Raw genomic sequence first — 21,124 nt, 5'->3', positions numbered from 1 at the left:
AGAGAGAAGCGAAGCGCAGAGAGGGAAAGGAAATACGCAGTTCAATCGCTGTCGATAAACATCAACGAGAAAGGTGTTCCATCGTATACAACAAATGAGGCTTTGTGCAGTATACAATAACCAGACTCTAGCGTCGAGCCGTATCGGATATGACTGAAAAGTGCTTTATGCTTGTTTTTTCCTGGTTCTTGGTCCCATCGGAAATTTTACCTGGAATATTTTCATCTTTTCGACTAACGATCAAGTCATGCTGTTAGCGTTGCGAATTGATTGAATGTCATGTATAAATTTGGTCCTTGTCATGTCATGTCTTGTTCTGTGTTCGGGTCCGCTTTCTAATAATTGTTTTCAAGTCCGTTTCAAGCTCGGGTTGAAATCTTGATCGTATTAATGCAATACAAAGAAAGTCTATAATTTTCGACACGTAACTTCAATTGTGATATTTTCCACACTGCTAATTTGAGTATCAAAATTGTTAGACCCGCATTAATTTTTAAAACTATGAACAATCAAGCATGCCAAAGGTGAAATTTTAATTCCAAATTGAAAAAGCAAAAATAAGCGGGTCGTTTTAGCAACCAAACGTTGTAAAAATGCAAAAAATAAATTAATTTTTTAATAATACCAGAATTGCAATTGAACAAAGGAGCCCGTCAATATGCTGGTCTTCGATATCTTAATAGCGATAATATTTTGTATTGTTTACATTAATTTGTACTTGTTTTAAGCCTTAACACGTAATTTAATGGGATTTGGCAGCCATTTTGAAAAACGCCCGCTATATAAACGCCGCCCTCTAGCGGAGTTATTGCCGGGTTACACAAAGTCTACCCTCCCATTTTTTATCAAGTTTCATGGGCTACTACATAACTGTGAAGAGTAACTTAGGGGACCTCTCACGCGAACGGGATCGACCTCAGACGGGGACTGCTCTATAATCCGAAGGTTCTATAATCCGAAGGTTCTTTAGTCCGAAGGTTCGCTAGTCCGAACACGTGTTCATAGCATTCGTTAGTCCGAATTTTAAAAGAGGTTCTCTAGTCCGAAAAAAAAAAATTGAAAAGAGGTTCTTTATTCCGACGGTTCTTTATGTCGAAGGTTCTATAGTCCGAATTTTAAAACCGGTTCTCTAGTCCGAATATGAAAAAGTCTCTATAGTCCGAATTTAAAAAGGGTTCTATAGTCCGAATATAGAAATAGGCTCTATAGTCCGAATTTTAAAAGGGTTCTATAGTCCGAATATAGAAATAGGCTCTATAATCCGAATTCAAAAAGGGTTCTGTAGTCCGAAATTGTAAAACGGTTCTATAGACCGAAACGGATACCGTATTCTTTAGTCCGAATCAGTAAAAGGTTCTATAGTCCGAATTTTTAAAACATTAACATATACTACGCCCTCTAGCTAGATAATACTAAAGCAGAGTCTATGGCAAACGAGATGACGCTACTAAAAGTTGTATAACACAATTGTTTAATGAAGTAGACCCTCGGATTGAAAAATTGCCAGAAACGGGTTTTCAGGGTAGAGAACTGGTCGAAAATGATGATCATTTAATCACAAGACTACCCGTACATTGAAATATTTTACACCCCGGGCACGCCCCCCCCCCCCCAATCGCAAGATAAAACTATACTTTAACTATTCTGTAAACTAATTTGTTTAAATGACTAAAATTTGTTTAAATGAAACAGCCGCAGCATTTACATGGCGGGATGGCGCTATGAAAATTTGAACTCGACAATGCCCGAATACATCGTAGAGTATTACTAGTATATAATATTATAATCAAATGAAAAACAGATAAAAATAAAGAAAATATCACCAGAATGAAGGTGAACGTCAATGTACGCTACAGAAAATATCTAGAGAAACCAACCATGTTGAACTTCAGCGGATTTGTATTTAACAAGTGATGATTTGCCACTGAAACAAATGATAAAAATAAAATTCGGACTATAGAACCCGTTTACCAATTCGGACTAAAGAACACGGTATCCGTTTCGGAATATAGAACCGTTTTGCAATTTCGGACTAGAGAACCTTTTTTCAAATTCGGATTAGAGGACCTATTTCTATATTCGGACTAGAGAACCTTTTTTTAAATTCGTACTATAGAGCCTATTTTCATATTCGGACTAGAGAACCGTTTTTAAAATTCGGATTAAAGAACCTCTTTTAATATTCGGATTAGGGAACCTTTTTTAAAATTCGGACTATAGAACCTTCGAAATAAAGAACCGTCGGAATAAAGAACCTTCGTAATAAAGAACCGTCGGATTAAAGAACCTTCGCACTAAAGAACCGTCGGAATAAAGAACCTTCGGACTATAGAGCTTCCACCCCTCAGACAACGGACTAGATGACAAAATGAACCAATTTTAATCTTCGGACAAGATGACAAACTCTCATGAATGATAAAATGTAGCCTGTTGGTGTACTCTAATAACCCTAAATTGCTTCACAGTCGGATTTGTGTAACATCAGTAAAACGTCCCTAAAGGTAACTTTCCTATCAACGATTGTAACAACTTAGTGAAACCCTTAGGTTGGCAGGGTAGATCAATTTGGCTCTACTCTAATTCCATATAAGTGCAATGTTAGGACGTCGTCTTACAGGATTGTACTGTGTAACCTAACTGGACTAGACGCGACTTGTTCTATTCCCTGTTCTTACATGTTTCAAATTCTTCCTTGCGGCTGAATGTAAGCAACGAACTTCATAAAGTAAATACTATGTGCAAAGTTGGTATTGACTTAAAGTAGGGCAAAAGTTACGAGAATGTCATAATTAAAAGATTTTAAATGCAACCTAGGCAAAGGCAAACACTAGTATTTTAGATGGAATTAATCAAGGGAAATCCCCTGCTGTTATATGAATACTTCTAATGCTGCTTTTATTGATATCATTGGTAGCACAGAAGTAATTTTTTACACAATTCTAAGGCATACACTCGTATTTTAGACGGCATTTGTTGAGGGAAATCCCCTAACGTTTTTTGAATACATTTATTGCTGCCTTTATTACCCGACTTTATTATACTGATATCATTGGCTGCTCAGAATCAAACAATGATGTTGCTTTGCTATATCGGTCGTCTTTCTCATTGCAGATTTCAATAGCAATTCGAAGACCCGTTTCCCAATACAAAATACAAGGTTTGCGTGCAATTGGCCAATGGTTAATGTCGTAGACGAAAGCAATAACTTCTAGGTAACAAGTTGATTAATATTTGTCCACTAGGTATTATTTGATTGTCTGTGAGCTAATCACAGATATGGAAACTGTTATTTGCTCATTGTGGTAAGCAGTAGCACGAGCGACCTGCAAAAAGTGTCGCTGCACGATGAATTTGATGCTGAATAATCCGGATCAATGGGCTATTCCAGTTCAAAACCTCTATTGAAGACATGACCCTAACATTCCACACAAGGAGGATGAATTTCAAATGCCGATACCTAAATGGGTGACTCCATTTGAAATATACACCCTCCGTGTGAGAGATTTATGTCTTCCATATAGGTTGCGAAGAAATCATCCTTAATCTGGATTTGAACCGAGGACCTCTTCATTTTTAGACCAGTGTACTTACGCTAGTGTCATTGTATCATTACATCCTGCTCGTGATCATCTCACTACATTTGAAAACTACGATAACTGATTGATTTCCTAAACATTATGTCAAAGTATAATACATTTATACTTCCCACCACACAACATGGATGATAGCCAGTTAAAAATGTTCTACTAACCATATATGATTCGAACCTGGGACCTTTGTAATGATTGCCGCTAGAGAATGTGATTTGGAACATTTGGCTTGATAGTAAATTTCATTTAGATTTTTCTATTTAGACTGGTCTGAATTAAACATCGCTGTGCTGATAGACTCATTACTGCGATATCCAATATCAATAAAACTGGCCAAGGTTCCCGTCTAATTTCTCTCATTTACGTCCGAATAATACCATATTCTGTGGAAATCGATATAATTTCAATCAAGAAAAAATTATTAGAAAAAATCGCGCAGAACAGATACTAGTATATTGACGTTTTCTGAAGACTGCTAAAAATGGTTATTACAATTTCATTAATTTTAGAGTATCCGCCAGAAATATCAATTTGCTTTTTAAGCGGAAAATTAATTCGCAAGTAGAAAGTCTATTGACCGTGCATCATGAAGTTTATTAGACTGTAAATAACTTTTCTAAATATGAGCAGCAAAACATGGTCATAAACGTTAATGGTAAAGTGTGTTATTTTAAATCTTATTTTGACTTTTCTTAATGGGCTTAGCTATTTTTAGAAAGAGCTGAAATGATGGTGTCATCAATAATATCATATCGGTTGATAATATTTAGATGTGTTTTAGATGGATAAAAACTGGAAGAACGTTATAACCAAGTCTTCATATAATGAGGGTAAAATCAACTGAGAATTTCAAGCAAGGCTTTTTCTTTTATGCAATAAATAATAAAGATATTTACAAGGCTAATGCTACTTTTAAGTCAGCGTTATATATTTACTACATGATTACTTCTAGCTACCGTATTCCATCAATCGCCACATCACTTACGAATTTTAGAAAGCAAGTTATAGTGTTCTTATAATTTGCTCCTTTCAGCCGTTGATGGCGTCACAATCGTCCTCGCTTTCAGTTGTCTGCTTCGCAAATTCCGGCCTGATTGGAGTAAACCGAGCCAAAACGCCATCAACGGCTGGAAGGGGCCAATTGTTAGAAATCTCTATAAACATGATAAAGCAGTCATACTTGTACATATTATATCCACTCTATTCGAGATTTGCTTTTCATATTATTTGAATGTTTGCCGCAATCCACGATGACACGCTACACCCGGTTTAATGATTTGGCGTCTGTTGCTGTGCAGCCTAGGCATGTTGTCCCCCTGGATAGCAATTGCCATAATTTCTGATTTGCATCTTCATTTTGGTTTGTTTCAGATCAAAATTGGTCATCTTTGTTTTTAAGCTGATAGCTAAGTTCGGCCACACTGATGAATGGAAATCGGTCTTAAGTACCGATTTTCAGCGCCCAAACACCAAATTGTGGTCATGTACGTGCACCTCAATACAGCAAAACATCGTTAAGCACCAATCATGTTCGGAACTTCGGATACCCAAAATTATTTTACAACATGGTATTTTCAGTTTGTGAATAACCTGATATAGCTCCCTTTGGTTTTGTTGACCACATCTGTACAAAGATGCAAATGCATTCCGAAATTTAACAGACATGAAATTATATAAAATAGGGTTTACAGCGCTGTTGATGTATATACAGATCCGACAGAAGAAGAGAAACCACATATTAAAGTACTGCTTGTTCGTGTTTGAAAAGTTGTAGACAACAAGTATGCGATAAGGAGCCCATAGGATACCGAAGAGAGCTACCACTACCACCAACATTTTCACAACCTGGAGAGGAGAAAGCAAAAAGAATCATTAAAGCAAATATACCACGCAGCAAAAACGGTATATCTTTGCACCTAAATTATAGGAGGCAAATGGGGACACTCTTTCTGCATATTTAACATACCTAACTGTATATCTCACTTAACTCCATACAATTTGAGTTGCGAAATGTATGGAAAGTTATCCGAATAAAGGTAATGTTTCAAAAATGACAATTGAGTAATTCGCTACTCCTAGACGCTTTCCTGCCCTGGAGCGAAACGGAAAAGGAAGAGGCTTAGCGCTGTTCGTTATTGCGTGCTTGCAGGAAGTCAATAAACATGTTGTCATTTTACGAAATCGTACCATTTCTTTTTTCAGTGAAACGGATAAGAATAATTGAACGGACTGAAATGCAAAAGCGTGATATCAAAATGCACCATGAGAACAAATTATTCCGTGTAAAGAACTCAACTTTTGTCCCAATTCTGAAGATATTGCTTCTTTATTGTTTACAGCAGTAGAAAGTGATAATAGAGATTATGATATGCAAAGAAAGTGGTGATTGTAAATAGCCACGTGTAGCCAGAAAAATAAATGCATTTAAAATATACTGGCAGTACTGTGCAACATACAGAGGCCCTAATCTCTTCCCTAATCTCTTCGCTCACCTTTGAAGGTATAGTATATTTGTTTGGCTGGAATGTTGCATCTGGACAATACCTCAATATAAACCTTTTTGAAGAATGGAGGGAAATTCAAAAGGCTTTACCTAACCTAAACATCGCGCACCTATTCTCCGAAGAAGTAGTGATGTAACAGGATTAATTACCATAGCGATATGTGAAAACAATTTTAAATGCATTGCCCTGCACTAGACGTAATTCTGCATTGCACTATTGATTATCAAAGAATAGGCATATAGAACTGGATCGTAATTCTATAGAAATTTCACATTATGCAGAGTCCGACCATATACATTTCACTCGCACCTGTACGATTAGTGCCTTTGAAAAGAGCGGTATTATATTCAATATAATTGCACATATTATAAAAAGACATGACTGGTGATGAGTACAGCCTACTTATAATGCACTCTAAATTCCAAAGTTAGTCACTTGTAAAGTAAACTTGGTATAATACGCCCCCACTATTTTTAGTGGTTGAGCACTCTCGACTACTTTTGGAGTAGAGACTGTTCTGGTTGAGCTTGGTTTGTCATGTTTTCGACACCACAGAATGTATATACTTGTATAAACATTTCTGTACATTTGAAATCATGACAAATTATCCGTCTGATGATCGGTTTACCCAATGATCGTAAGTGAGGGTATTCCGTGAAACTTTAAGTAACGGTTGCCTTTGCCAGAGGTCTATACTTTGAATTTGTATAATGCAGGGCAATACATTAAAAAGTTGTTTTCACTATGGTAATTAATCCTGTTACATCACAACTTCTACGGCGAATTGTGACCGGCATTCTTCAAAAAGGTTTTGAAAAAATGTTTTTGAATATTGTTACCGAGAATATATTTCACGTACGATATCAAGCCTTTTCTTCAATCAATAATTGTTTGAAATATGTGACCCGCCACAATGAACTGAGTATAAAGTTGCGAGACATCCAGGCCGACTGAGTTGTTGGCTTCAAATGCTTGCCGTGCACCTGTTTAAGTCAGAGTCTGAAGTATGTCTGTATGTCCTTTGTGAATGGGGGCACAATGGGCCATTCACGAAGGAAACAAAGATCACCAACACAGTAGCCAGGTTCGAAACTACCAACTTGCGACTTTACGCTCATTTCGATGTGACAGGTCAACTATTTGAACCAAACAACAAAAGTATTATGAACACGCTACATCTTGCAGAGCGATTGCTCAATGTGGCGTTAATGAGTGCCTCAATTGATAAGGTAGCATGTACAAAAATACAGGTTATTGCAAAAATTCATTAGGCGGAGGCGCCCTATTTAACGTTAGCCTCGGAAATTTTATTAATTCATATTTTAATGGATTTTTCACCCGGGTAAGTCGGGTGGAAAATAAAAATAATTCAAACCTCTGACAACACTACCAATGATTATATTGTCGTTCGTGTGCCTTTACAAGTTATTACAAAAGGGTTGGAATAAAATTAGTACGGAATTGAAAATGAGCCCCCGTTCAATGTTGAATCCTGACATTTTGTTCCTGTGCGCTCAGTAGAACCCAACAGTGATTGGTGGGGCAGGGGTAATGTTTAGACTTGACACTAAAGAAAGCGCCATTTCATCTTTCTAAAAATAACGCAAATTTGGTCATTACAAGGTGCATATTCTATTTATTATTCCAACCTATTTTGTCTAGTATTGTAGTATACAAGTGATGCCAACTATGTGGTCTGATTGGTCAAACAAGTATTAGTTATATGTTATTCAGTATTTGTCACACGTGCAAAGTCATAAACACGTGCACATGACGTGGGCAAATTAGGCATGTATGGCATTTTCAATCAATAAATCACGAAACATTTGGCATAAAGGTTAGTACAATGTGTTAATAATGATCAGGGACACATGATTTCGCGCCGAGAATTTCCTCGTAAAACATTGAAATTGGCATCATTATTTTCCCGCTCATTTGAACATTGTACTTTTGTCTGCAAATCCCACGGTTAAAAAATCGTATTTTAATCACCAGTACAGGGTAAACTAACAGCAAAGCAATGTCTGGAAACCATATTCTATGCAAACATCTTTTGTGAATTTTTCATATTTTCGCGCGATCTGCGAAAAAAGCAATCCGAACAATACTGTACATTCACAAAAACAACAATTTTCCCGCAATCTGCAGTTTTTGTTGACGGAAATCGTGTGTCCCTGATTTATGCAGGATTATAGTATATAGTTATTCAGCAAATGATGAGAACAAGCTGGTTAGAGTGATTATTATATAGCACAGAAAGGTTAACTGCATTAGCTGCCTGGTGCACAAAAGGGTTAACTGCTAAGGTCAAACAAAGGTTTGTGCACTTTTGTGCGCTTTGCAGCTAATGAAGTTAGCCCTTCGTGGGTTCCGCAAACTGACGAATATCACATCATTATAAACCGTCCCTATTCACCCCTTGCACGGTTCCTATATATTGGGTAGAGCTTTGTCAACAGACATGAAAAGAGTAAGGATTACGTAATTGTAAACAATGAAATACTAGTACTAAAGTATTTCTGGTTCAATTTCCATTCATGTGTGTTGTTAGTTCGAGGTTTTACCATCAAACTTAATGACCGCGCAATGAGCGCATAATCACAACCTGTGATATTCCTTAAGTGGTGGACGGTTAGCGAATATGGTAAAAGTGGCTTTCCAATAGATAGAAAACAACTCGATAACATCGTCCCTATAGTCAGTACCAAAGAATAGGACTGTTTATATTAATCTATGTTCGTCAGTTTGCAAAAAACCATAAAGGGTGATTATGTTAATAATCACCCTTTACTTACAAGTAATGTCTCAAACAAGCAATGCAGTTTTTGAAAAGTGAACATCTCAGAAACATCTTGAATAATTTATGATAAAAACAGTCCCATGATTGTATATCCTGATTGAGTGATGTCAATGGATTGTGGATTGATGGGAGTAGTATATACTTTCTTAGGTAAGATGATGTCGATAGCGAGCTAATGACGAGATGCTTATAGGTTTTTAAGTAAAATAAGATTCGTGAACAGTGGTGATATGAAATGTGAGAAATGTATGTCATTTGATTAACTGCAAACTTAAAGAAACAAACTGTCTGCGTGTATAAAACGATCGCCAAAATGTGTTCATAATTTGATTTATTCAACATGAGGTTTTGGTGATTTCAAATAAATCTGAAGTCTCTGTCTTAGACTGCTTCTGGGCATGTTAAAAGACTCAGACAGATTCTCAATAATTCAAGGTTTTAAACAATTTCCAATCACACAAGAAGAGGACAATCATACTTATCCAAACAGAATTTTGAGCTTAGTGGAAATTGAACAGCTTGTAAGGAAAAAATTCCCAGACAATACTACTTTGACTCGTAATTACAGGCTTCATAGTCCAAACACATGATCCAAGAACCACTCAACCAATTCCAGACTTGCTTGTGCCTATTACCGTTTTACACGATGCCAAATATAGCTATTAACGTAATCAAATCAAGTGAGACTTTTAGCACAGTTCTTGAAATTTGCAGTTTGTAAGTTAATGTATTATACTGAGTGCCCCACAAATAATAACGCTCTCATCTTTTCCTGTCACCAAAACGACCAATTCACTGGTTTGCCATACAGCCACACCAAGACGTGTATGGCCCAGATGTCAAATCTGAATGAGTTCAGCACACCATTGACCGATTTGTTTATGGAGTCTGTAGCTCACTTTAACTCGCCAAACAAAATGTAAGTACATGTAGTGCATTATGATACCACATGTCTATTTTCTGGTAACTTTCTGTCCATTTAACCCACTTTTGTCACCAATGACCCATGAAAAATGACATAAACCGATATAATTATTCCATTTCACATATGTAACACAATTTTCCGGAAATTGATACAAAAGTTTATTCTATTGCGTGACCAATCATGGGATGTGCTAAATTTGCGCCATTTCTCGCAAGAAATTACGAGACGGGCTTGATACTTCCTCTAGTATGAAACTTTCATAAACCGTACAAGATGAGAACATTATTTATTTGTTTCGAGAGCACTCATTAGTCATGGTAGATATATGGTAAATAGTTTGAAATGAGTGGGCCTTTTCAAGTTTTCGCGTTTGTAGATTTGATTCATATGTTCGATTGATAGGTTGGGGAATGTGAGGAGCCCCAATGTGTGCCGCTGAGAAACCATAACGCCTACAGTTTATCCACTCTGAAGTACAAAGTGACAACTCGCGCGTATACAACGCGTAAACAGTGCGCAGTACTGTGTCTCTACTGCAGGTATGCGTGCCTTCAAAGTCGGCACAATGTGTGCGTCCGCGTCGGTACTTTGTATATACTTCAGAGTAGACTGCAAAATTCTTTTATTTGGTAATTGGCTAATTGTGGTGCAATCCACCCAGAAAATAAAATCAAGACGAAATACAATTCTCGCTATTCACAATAAGGGCGCCGCCAGCAGGTTTTTTGATGTAATCTTGATTTTGATATAATCGTGATGTATCATGGGAAAAGGTCGACATCCAAGTCCGCGCAATACGAATATTACCATGCTATTACATAGGAACACGTGACAATATTTTTAGTTTGTCAATATAACGGTATTACACGCAAATCGATAGAGAAAAATTAATTGTGCACATTTCAAATCACATTATTAAGTATTATTGAGTATCGATTCGCGTGTAACACCTTTATTTTGACAAACTAAAAATATTGTCACGTGTTCCTATGTAATAGCATGGTAATATTCGTATTGTGCGGACTTGGATGTCGACCTTTTCCCATGATACATCACGATTACATCGCAAACCGCTGGCGGCGCCCTTATTGTGAATAGCGAGAATTGCGGTGTTCAAGCAGAACAATGTACTTATGCGTCACGTCTAGTGTGGTCCGATAGCGTTATCGGTGGTCCGATAGATAACCGATAGCTCTATCGTATCCTTGATATATTATAAATTGTATCGAACATGAATATTTGCGTAGCGCTATCGTTTTTAGTTAAACCGATAGCGCTATGCAAATGCTCAGGGTACGATAGAAAGAGCCATCGGTACCTCTCGGAGCATACAGTACCATAGGACCAAACTAGACATGGTACCTTGACGAGGCTGGATAACCGAAAACTTGAAAAGACCCAATGTATGTATGATTCATGGTATGAAACTATATAGCATTCGCCTACTCTCATTCGTGTTACGGATGCTCGCTTTTCAGGTGACTCGTTTCGAGAACCACGTTCCATCTGGGACCCTCTCTTTATGATGCTGATATACTGTATATGAGGTAGGCAAAGTATTCGAGATCATTTAGTGATGTGGTAAAGACTAGAAGGCAATATGATTATATCTTTTGTATTAGTTGCAGAACTTGCAGTATCTGAATGAAGTATACTAAAACTATTCAATTATACTGGCTGAATACTGGCATAATCGGAATATAAAGAAAATTGGCCCATCAATATATGTCATAAGTTCATAACATGCACATCATTTATAGATTAATGATATTACAGGTCATGACACTATAATATAAACTCTATTCATTTCATGAAGATCAAATGTTGCATTTGGAAGAGGCAGTCTATTCAATAAATATCATAAGCAACGGGTACCAATCAATTTGATGCAGCCTAGCGTTATTACAGGTTTGCTTCTTGTGAAAATGCCCCAAATCTGAATTTTGATTAGGCTGTTGTGGTTTAGCAATGTAAAGTGTACATTGATATACATTACGTAAAATTGGCAACATCCGACCAATGAGTGTACATGTCTTTTGTTTTTGATTTTGTTGATATCTTCAATTAGCATAGATCGAATCTATTTATAACACAGCATGTTGATGTTAACTGGTAAAACAACAACACAGTGTTTGTTATTATTAAGCTGATCGTGCCACTGCAATATTATTACAATTAATTATGCATGCCTGGGGTTAGATTCACTACATAATCAGTGATGATCGTAAATAATTGCTCCTGTTTTTTGACGGCAAAAGAGCGTGTATAATTACACTGCCGCATTTCACCACTTGTTCGACACGTAAATCAACAACAAAGACTGGAGTACGTTCAATAGGGCCAAAACAAATAAATTGTTTGCTTGTCCAAAGATCACTTTCAGAAATTGGTTCGGTCGGTTTTTCTGTTTTTTTAAATACCAAAAGTATAATGTGAAGTACTTGTTTGTATGTAAAACCCACTGACCAAAGTATTTGCACCAAAGACAAAATCACGGTAAACCCTACATGTCTAGCAGACTTAAAATACTGCATTTTTAAGTTCAACAATATTTTACTTATGCTGATATCAACAATAGGAAATATCGAAACCCTCGGCCATGGACAACAGGACAGGGGACACATGCAGGACATGGTATTTTACAACATTTCTGTTAGGGACCGATCGTTTTGGCAAAAATATCGACAAAAATTTCGCGTTCCCCCTCGCGTCCGCTCAAAATTTTCGCGTTCCCCTTGTTTTCCCAATTTTCTCCATTTAAAATTTAACAATCCCCCTCCTGGTTCAACTAAAAATTTCAGGTTCCCCCCTCAAGACCACAAAAAAATTCGTGTTCGCCCCTATTAACCCATTCCCCCCTGCCATAAATAACGATCGCTCCCTTATATCTTCAGTTTTTCAGACGAAACGTTCGCGACTTTTTTGGGAAAATAAAAAAAGTTCTACGGTTGGGACTGCCGAGATGGTCGGTCGGACGAGGACAAGCAAACAACTTTTTTTTTCTTGGCCTAGGGTTAGGGCAATAGGGCTAGGATTAGGGTTTACAATGTCGAACTAGTGGAGTGGCGAAAAACGGAGGGCTACCCATACTACTTGCAAAGACCTGTAACCATATTTTGCACAATGCATTATTCCAGGGACTAGGCCTACTTCCATTAAATATTCAGTCGTTTACCAACTACGAACGGTCATTGGGTTATGTTAGCAACTGGAAGAATTGCTGGTAAAAAAGGTGCCACAATACGCGGCCTCGACCCGGGGGGGGGGCCTCGAAGGATGTAAGGCTATACTTCCTGGCGATAGGCCTATTCATATGTCCGGGATTTGAACGTCTGGCTGTATGCATCGTGTTGAAATTCGTACGCGGAGAAGATGTACAAATATTAACTATCTATGAGTGTGATGGTTAAGATATAATCACGAGGTAAAAGATGGATTGTTCCATTCCACGAGCCGGAATGTAACAACACATCTTTCACCGAGTACTTATAATTGGACCATTACACGAATTTAAGACAGCTATATTAAATATTTGTTTTTTATATTACTCATACATAAATTCTATTGCTTAAAAATACTGATTAAAGTAGGAAATACATTTTTTCATCAACATTCCACATTTTGAGGTCCACCTATAACTAGATTGGTGAGTCTAAGCATCAGCGCACGGCCTAGCCCAGGCCCACTGCAGCGCAGCACTATAATGATATACAAAATATTGACTGCTATACGAGGCACGGTTAAAATTATAAACCCAAGGTGATCTCAAAACCATGACTATGCCTCGAGACGAAGTCGAGGGCAAAGTCATAGTTTTGAGATCACCGCAGGCCTATAATTTTAACCATGTCCCGAATATAAAGCAGTCAATATTTGTTTTATATACCGAATAAAATATATTCTTGTCATGTGATTGGTTAAAAAGAATATGCTAGGCTAGGGCATGTCCATTTTTCCAGAGATCATGAGATTTACGATTGGGCTCCAGACCGTAGACCAAGCATGCAAGGCTAAGCCCTCATTATGTAGCAGTAGCACTATAATAGCACTGGCTTGAATTGCATTTGTTTATTATTATCAACTCTTTCCTTAAAGATGTTCAATCCCTGTATACAGCACAGTGGAACGGCTGTGCGCAGTATTCGTGACTGGAGTCTAGCCTATGCCATAACGAGTTTAAGCTTCCATTCGTGTTTTCACTTCACTGCACAATACAGCAAGAAGAATATTCACCCGGTTCATCAACACGTTGGAACTTGGAAGCGTAGGCCTACTTAGCTACTTACTCAGTCCTTTTTAGCCACAATTTCTCTGCTTGCTTGTTTTGTTTTTACCGGCTCAGTGACCTCGGTGTTGCGTCGGCAAAACAGAATCAGTCTCTGCTACAGTCGCAATGTCACACCTGGTCATGACGCATTGTAAACAGCGATATTGTTCAATCGAGAAGAAGATTTAAATGACGATTGCCCGGGCAATAGTAAAATGACATTGAACTATTGCCCGGGCAAAAGTTCAGTTGTGACGTAATTCTTAAAAAGGGGCATAGCTAATTAACTTTTAACCAATCAGATGATAGGAATCTATGTTTGAGGCATATAATAAAAACTATCACACGGGGAGGCTGATGGTAAAAATGATGATGGCAATCAACCAATGAACTGTCTAGAATGTATGTATGAGTGATATAATACGCGAAAGCGCCCCTGGAATAGTGCATAGGATTTATGAAAATAGACATCGTATTTTTTTTTATTACCGTACCTTGTAACGTTGCTCCTTCATCTCCTAGATAAAAATGTGTAAAAAATAACAATTTTTACCAAACTTTCCATGACCTAAAACCACACACTGCAAAATGACTGTTAGTACTGAGCTTTTGTTTAAAACTAAACTTTAATCGCTGAGCTGGAAAATCTTCTATATTATATGTATTTGACCTTGAAACCAATACCTCCTACAACGTGTCTCTGAACCAAACAAGATGGAATAAGTTATGCAATTGTAATAATATAGTTTGTCTATCCGTTTTGAATTAGAACACGTTTTGAAAACTGAATGCTTCGTTCTTGTAATATAAGACCTTTACATTTTGAATCCTTTCATGGACTCTCATTGTAATGTGGGTTGTGACGTCCGTCCCTTCAATATAGTTCATCTCTTGGTTAAAATCAATTGAATATCTGAATAAAGAAGGAGCCAAGTCCATTTTGGAATTTGTCTTTGTCGTTTCAAAACGAAACCAAAGATGACAATCTTTTAAAGAAAAGTACTAGATGTGACCGTACAGCACGAATGAGCCGTTACACGGTAAATGTCCTAAATTGTATTATGAGTTACAGTGTAAAATGTGCATGAAGGTCGTATTTATCGGTGCCTCATGTTGGTTCGACATATATCTCATTTTTATAGTCAAATACCAATCAATAATCCCATTGTTGAAGAGGATACTAAGCTTCTACCCTAGATTCTATAGAATTCTTAATAGCTCTGGTCTTTGTTTGCTTTGGCTAAATCCTGTTCAAGTGGTGGGTTACAACATGTACAAAGCATTTTATGTGTCTAGGTATGTATAACCAGCAATTAACAATGGGATTCCTGAACCTCGTTGACTTGGTAATGATTTGAAATGACCGCCAATTATGACTGTTTGATATTTATTACCAGGAATGTAGAAACGAAAAAAGGTACCATTTTGTTGAAGGAGCAAAGTTCAACAAACCATAACCCCACTTCTGGATATCGTTTGAAGTCAAATGATATACCATTTTAAAGCTTATGATAAATATTTTCTAAACACGAAATAAAACAAAATTGACCCGAGGAGGAATTTACGGCTCATTCGTCGTGTACGGTCACATATCATAAACACGTATTCTGTTTCATTTGAGCCTACAAAGACAAAATTCCAAAATGTACTTGGGCCCTTCTTATATTATTGAACGCAAAGTGAACAAATAGGGTTTTTTTGTCCTTGGGCTATAATTTGCATATTGGACTGGCTTTTAAAATTGTGCCCACTTATATAGGAGGTTTCGATTTCAAATGTCATATGCACATTTTGTCTTGCCCAGTAACCATGGTGACGCAATTCACAATAAAAAAAATGTATTTTATCTAGGAGAATGTAGGACTAAAACTAACAGAAATCACATCATACTATTAGAGACAAATATTTGCATCTATTAGAGACAAAATACCATGCTTTATATAAAACTGTTAATATTATGATTTTTATTAACATGATTATTAAATGCTAATTTTGTTTTGAATATCAGCGATCCTTTGGGTCACATAGCATTAAATGATGAAAGATCAACATTTCTGTGAGATTACCGATTCGTCAATATGCATAACACATATCCTAGCTGCTACACCAATGTATGCACATAAACACGAAGAAAGACAATTTAAAGATCATTTACCTGTTTCCGCGATGACACGGTAGTATCCTTCGCCATCTTTTCTTTCTTCTCTTTCTTCAATTTCTTCCTGGCGGCTTTGCTGTCACAATCACCATTTTCCTGTCGTGACTTTAGAGGCACAGGTTCGTACCCACTTTGCATATTGCTGGACATTTTGGTACTCTTAAATAGTACTCTACCAATGAGACCGTATAAGATGACAGCAGACCCTACTGGTATCACATAGTACAGTGCAACGTCGATGAGATAGATACTCTGAATTAATTTAGGTTGATCTTTATACCAACAACGGTGGTAATAGTGTCCGTCATCCCTAATTCATATGTATATTTGATTATGATAATGTACAGAACAGAGTACCCAATACCAAAAATCCACAAGGCAATAATGATTTTACTAGCTCTTGATACACTGCAGATTAGTTTGGCTTTCATTGGGTGGCAGATTGCTATGTATCGTTCTATAGTAAATGCAGTGATGGACAATGCAGATACATTAAAAGCGATGTATTCTAGCGGAATAATGATGTAGCACAATGTTATTCCAGCCAAAAATGTTCCTGTGGGCATGAGATTTTCAGGCACGGAATGAATCAAGACGGTCATAAATCCAGTGATGGCATCAGATACCGCCAGACTAACCAAATAACAATTGGTAGGTGTCCTCATATGTGGCACTTTGCACACCACCAAAATAACCATCATATTTCCTACAACAGCAGCAACACCAACGATAAGGTACAAGATTGTTGCAACTATTTGATAGGATAGAGGGTAATATTGTATCGCCAGCAGCTTTTCTGTTGCATTTGTCGTATTTGTAGATTCCAATTGTTCTGTATAAGTCTCCATAGTTCCATCTAATGACGCGAAGTCGCCACTTTCCCGCGCAATCGTAACCATTTTGTTATTTGATCGTCTGCGTCTACTTGCAATAAAAACAAATCTATCGATTAATTACAGAGTACGCCCTGTATAATGTCTTACGATTGTTTGTTTTAGCACGGTAAACTGAACATAAATCACTTTATCCCCAAAATGTCAGAAAATGAGGTCCTTCAAAAACAAATGGCTTACATTGCAATGCACTGCACTCTTAAACTACGGCACAACGACCCCTGTTCAAAGAAACATCCCAAATTCTATATAAGCATAGAGAAATGATCCAACTTGTTGAATAACCACTAGAATATAGGAAAGTATATCACTTCTGTTCTTCTGTTTCACGATTATCTGTTGTCTATGTGTTTTCCAGCTGGCACATCCGTCAGTAATTGTGTAGAGAGACGTGATGACGACTGAGCTGTAATATCACCCTTCAAATAGCAACACACATCCTCCTTGAGCTTGACGCTCCGATCTTGTTCTTGGTTAAATAAATGCGTCACCTACAAAAAACAAAACACAGAAAGAGAAACCTTGAAATGTTAAGTCATTGTGTTCCTCGTGTTTACATAGGAGGAGAAAGGATGTTTGTTTTGTTATTATTACATGTGTTTGCCAACAAAATGAGAGTGACATGACAGCAAACTCCTCGGAAAGGAATGAGATTCAGGAGACAAATACACACAATCATGCTGCCTTAGGTAGGCGGTATAGATTTTTAAGTTCAGACCCTTGGGTCGAAGAATCTTCGCTAGAAGTTTATTAAACGAAGTTTCCCTTCAAGCAAATCAAGAGAGAATAAGTTAATGTGATACAGTCATATTGAGTTTATGTCTATGTGATCGAGCCACATATCGACTCTATGTAAGTTAATATCAGGATATAAATATACTTTTATGTGTCTCGATGCACAAATGTAAATATCACATAGGATTCATAGAGGATCCTTTTTATAAAAGAATTATAAAAGTAAATTAACAGTTTTTCCCCACTTTTCACTTATGTGACAACTTTTATTTCAAAGAGCGTATAATTTGAAATAGTTTAAGACTGTTTGGTGATATTTTACTGGTTGTCAGTTCGGGACCAGGTATCCTGGTAGCCCCTGGTTAAAATAAATAAATATGGGGATTAGTGCCAGATCAACCCATATGTTTTTTATCCTTTAAATATGATAAATTATGTGACACAAATATGTAACTGAATAATGATGTCATCAATCATCATATATGAATTGAATCATATCGCAATGAAAAAATAATAACCATGAAAAACATTATTTTTTGAAATTGAACAGAAATATTCATATAATCTTGTAGATCGTATTCGATTACCGGCTTCCCCACTTATGGACATTCGACTCAAAGATCGCAAGGTTGTGGGTACCAATCCCATCAGGGCCAACGTATTGTGATCTTGGGCAAGACACTTAATCTGGCTTATTTCACCTCACCCAAGTGTATAACGGGGATCTGTTATGGGAAGTCATACCGGTGTCGTTGGTATTGACAGCCACATAGTGTGAGATATCCTAGTGGAGCTCAGTGGCAGCAGAACAAATGTGAATGGCTTTGAACATTATTGAGAAGGGGATATATAAAGCCGATATGTTTTTATATTTATTTATATATTTATCAGCAATGCAAGACCGGCAGTGAAATAAGTTACAATTCTATATCATTCTCGTATATACTCATATCGTGAAGGTTGAGAATTGTATGCCCGCATAATAAGTAACATATCTTAAGACCTGAAAATTGCATGAATTTAGAATTGACATAAACGGCCCGTTCGTTATTAGATTTTTTTCCAATGCGATCCAAATGATATTCATTTCATGCCCTGAAAACATTGACAACATTGATGAATATCTCATCGTTTTTTGATAACAAGAAAACGGGCGAACCAAAAGAAGAAGCGATAGTGCAAAGCGACAAGTTGTAATATTATACAGTGACATTCTAAGGAAATAAAGTATTTCCTTATACGATTGTACAAAAACCGGTAACTAAACTGCTTTTTTTGAAAACGTAGCTAAACCCGTATCCGAATTGATCTACAACACGTATAGGTTTACCAAAGTGTACATTGTACAGTTTTAAACTTGCCCACTTCGTTATAAATAATTTTCCCGTGAAAACGCAAATCCCTTTTACGTCTGGATTTTTATATATGTTTCCAATCTTTTCCATATATCCATCTATATATTATTTTAATCTTGTCTATTAATATAAATTGAGTAAGTAAATTTATTAAACAGCAGAGAAAAACGCATTTATACATTCAACTTAAATGCGTCGTGTTTTCAAAATTGATATAAAAATAGGTCATTGATTCGCACTTCCCTGATTACAGATCCACTTACCCACTACCCCATATAATATACGTTAATCACTTTCTATGTAGCCTACTATACATGTATATAGCTCTAAATCTAATAATTAGAGCGGCAAACATTACATGAACTCTGATTATTATTATACCTTCTTATAACTTATTCATCAATATAAGTCTCGACGTAATATGTTCACATAATAAGTCTTACTCGTGTGTAAAATGATTCGTCCTAAGCGTGCAATCTCTGTCATATCATATACCGTGTAGTCATATCTGTAGTCTGGTGTATCACATCGAAAACATAGTAAGTAGCATGACATACCATTTACACACAGACTGTGTGCATCTATCGGGAACTAACCGTTTGTTATGCTAAATAGCCTTCCCAATTTTTCGGGTTGAAGGTCGCGCTTTACATGCATCAATGAACATCAAAGAGTTCTCCAGTCAAAACGTGACACGGAATGAATGTGTATGATGTATTATACATCATACACATTCATTCCGTGTCACGTTTTGTCACGTTTATAATATGTAATGCCTACATATCTTTTTATTTGTCAAAATGTGCTGTTGTTACCATTATAATTGTTTGTTTTTGTTTTGTTTTTTGTCTTTTTTAAAGGTCAGCGTTTCTAGCTTAAGAGGTACGATCTAAGGGTTATGGAATGATTACCTTGGCACGCGGACGAGGTGGTTATTGGTTATTAAGGTTACACGAAGAAACGTATAAAAACGTATAAAAGACGTATAAAGTTGTTCTCTAAAACCGCGTTTTCTCAGCAATCAAATATCGCAGTGAGTCAAATGTTGGTGCATGGATGTATCTTTACATTATTTTTGTGTGTTTATACAAATTTTTAGAATCCGTTTGAAAATCCTTCATTTAAATCATTTTTACCCACCATGTTCACAAGATCAAAAACGCATTCCATGCAGTTTTTTTCAAATGTTCGCTCCGTATAAAACCACGCCGAGTGATTGTTTTCTCCTTTTTTGTATTGTACTACAAATCGACCAAAGAAATAATGTTGCCATGGGGAAGAACCAAATACAGTACCGATTAAATTTTATTAGCCCGTTTTGGGGAACAATTTTCGAGAATCTTGTACCACAAAACACTGTTATGTTACATTATCGATATCTGGATTGTGGAACGTTAATTTTGATTTCTAACTGCCTACATTATTTCTCAAATGTCTGTCGCTTACTTTACCATTTGAATTTCACGCCAAATTCAAGCTACTTTTGCAAAAAACGAGGTTTTTCGCCATCGATACCTCCGACATCAGTTTACAGCGGCAATGAGCTTGCTTATCATAAGAGCCTGTCATGCACTATTCCATAATAGTCAGTTTGAGATCAATCAATTTCATATGCCACTCAGTGGCTCAATCGGTTAGCGCGCCGGACTCACGTTCGACTATATATAATACTGTAGTTTTGAGCTGGAAAACTTTGGTACGTGTTCGAGTCCCTATGTGGTCCATTCTATTTATTTTATTTTATTTTTCTCTCACTTTTTTTCTTTTTTCTTGTTCGTTTCTTTCTTTCTGACTGCAGCGATTGATTGTTTTTGCCCGGTTTTTTTAATTATATAATTCAGGAATTTTAGGCTATACTAGTTTAATAGGCGCGGCCTAGGAATATATTTTTACAAAT

At 36.7% G+C, this 21,124-nt stretch overlaps 1 protein-coding gene across 1 annotated transcript; it reads right to left on the bottom strand.

The window, feature by feature from the left end:
* Nucleotides 1-4,368: 4,368 nt before the first annotated feature.
* LOC140136336 (uncharacterized) lies at nucleotides 4,369-16,520 on the bottom strand. Its single transcript, XM_072158063.1, has 4 exons — nucleotides 16,242-16,520; nucleotides 14,581-14,604; nucleotides 11,266-11,355; nucleotides 4,369-5,435 (listed from the first exon to the last, which is right to left on the bottom strand). The coding sequence occupies exons 1-4, from the start codon at nucleotides 16,392-16,394 to the stop codon at nucleotides 5,046-5,048; spliced, it is 657 nt and encodes a 218-aa protein (XP_072014164.1). The 5' UTR covers nucleotides 16,395-16,520; the 3' UTR covers nucleotides 4,369-5,045.
* Nucleotides 16,521-21,124: the final 4,604 nt, after the last annotated feature.

The sequence above is a fragment of the Amphiura filiformis genome, chromosome 16, assembly GCF_039555335.1.
Source record: "Amphiura filiformis chromosome 16, Afil_fr2py, whole genome shotgun sequence".
NCBI classification, from domain to species: domain Eukaryota; kingdom Metazoa; phylum Echinodermata; class Ophiuroidea; order Amphilepidida; family Amphiuridae; genus Amphiura; species Amphiura filiformis.
The sequence above is the reverse complement of the archived record's forward strand: the minus strand, read 5'-3'. Positions and strand labels throughout refer to the sequence as shown.

Excerpts from the sequence above, each read along its gene's own strand:
- LOC140136336 (XM_072158063.1), bottom strand. The coding sequence starts at position 16,394 with ATGTCCAGCAATATGCAAAGTGGGTACGAACCTGTGCCTCTAAAGTCA. Across the intron at positions 11,356-14,580 it reads TGAAGGAGCAACGTTACAAG|TATATCAGCATCATAAAGAG; the intron begins GTACGGTAATAA and ends CCTCATATACAG. Across the intron at positions 5,436-11,265 it reads CATCCGTAACACGAATGAGA|GTTGTGAAAATGTTGGTGGT; the intron begins GTAGGCGAATGC and ends TCTCCTCTCCAG.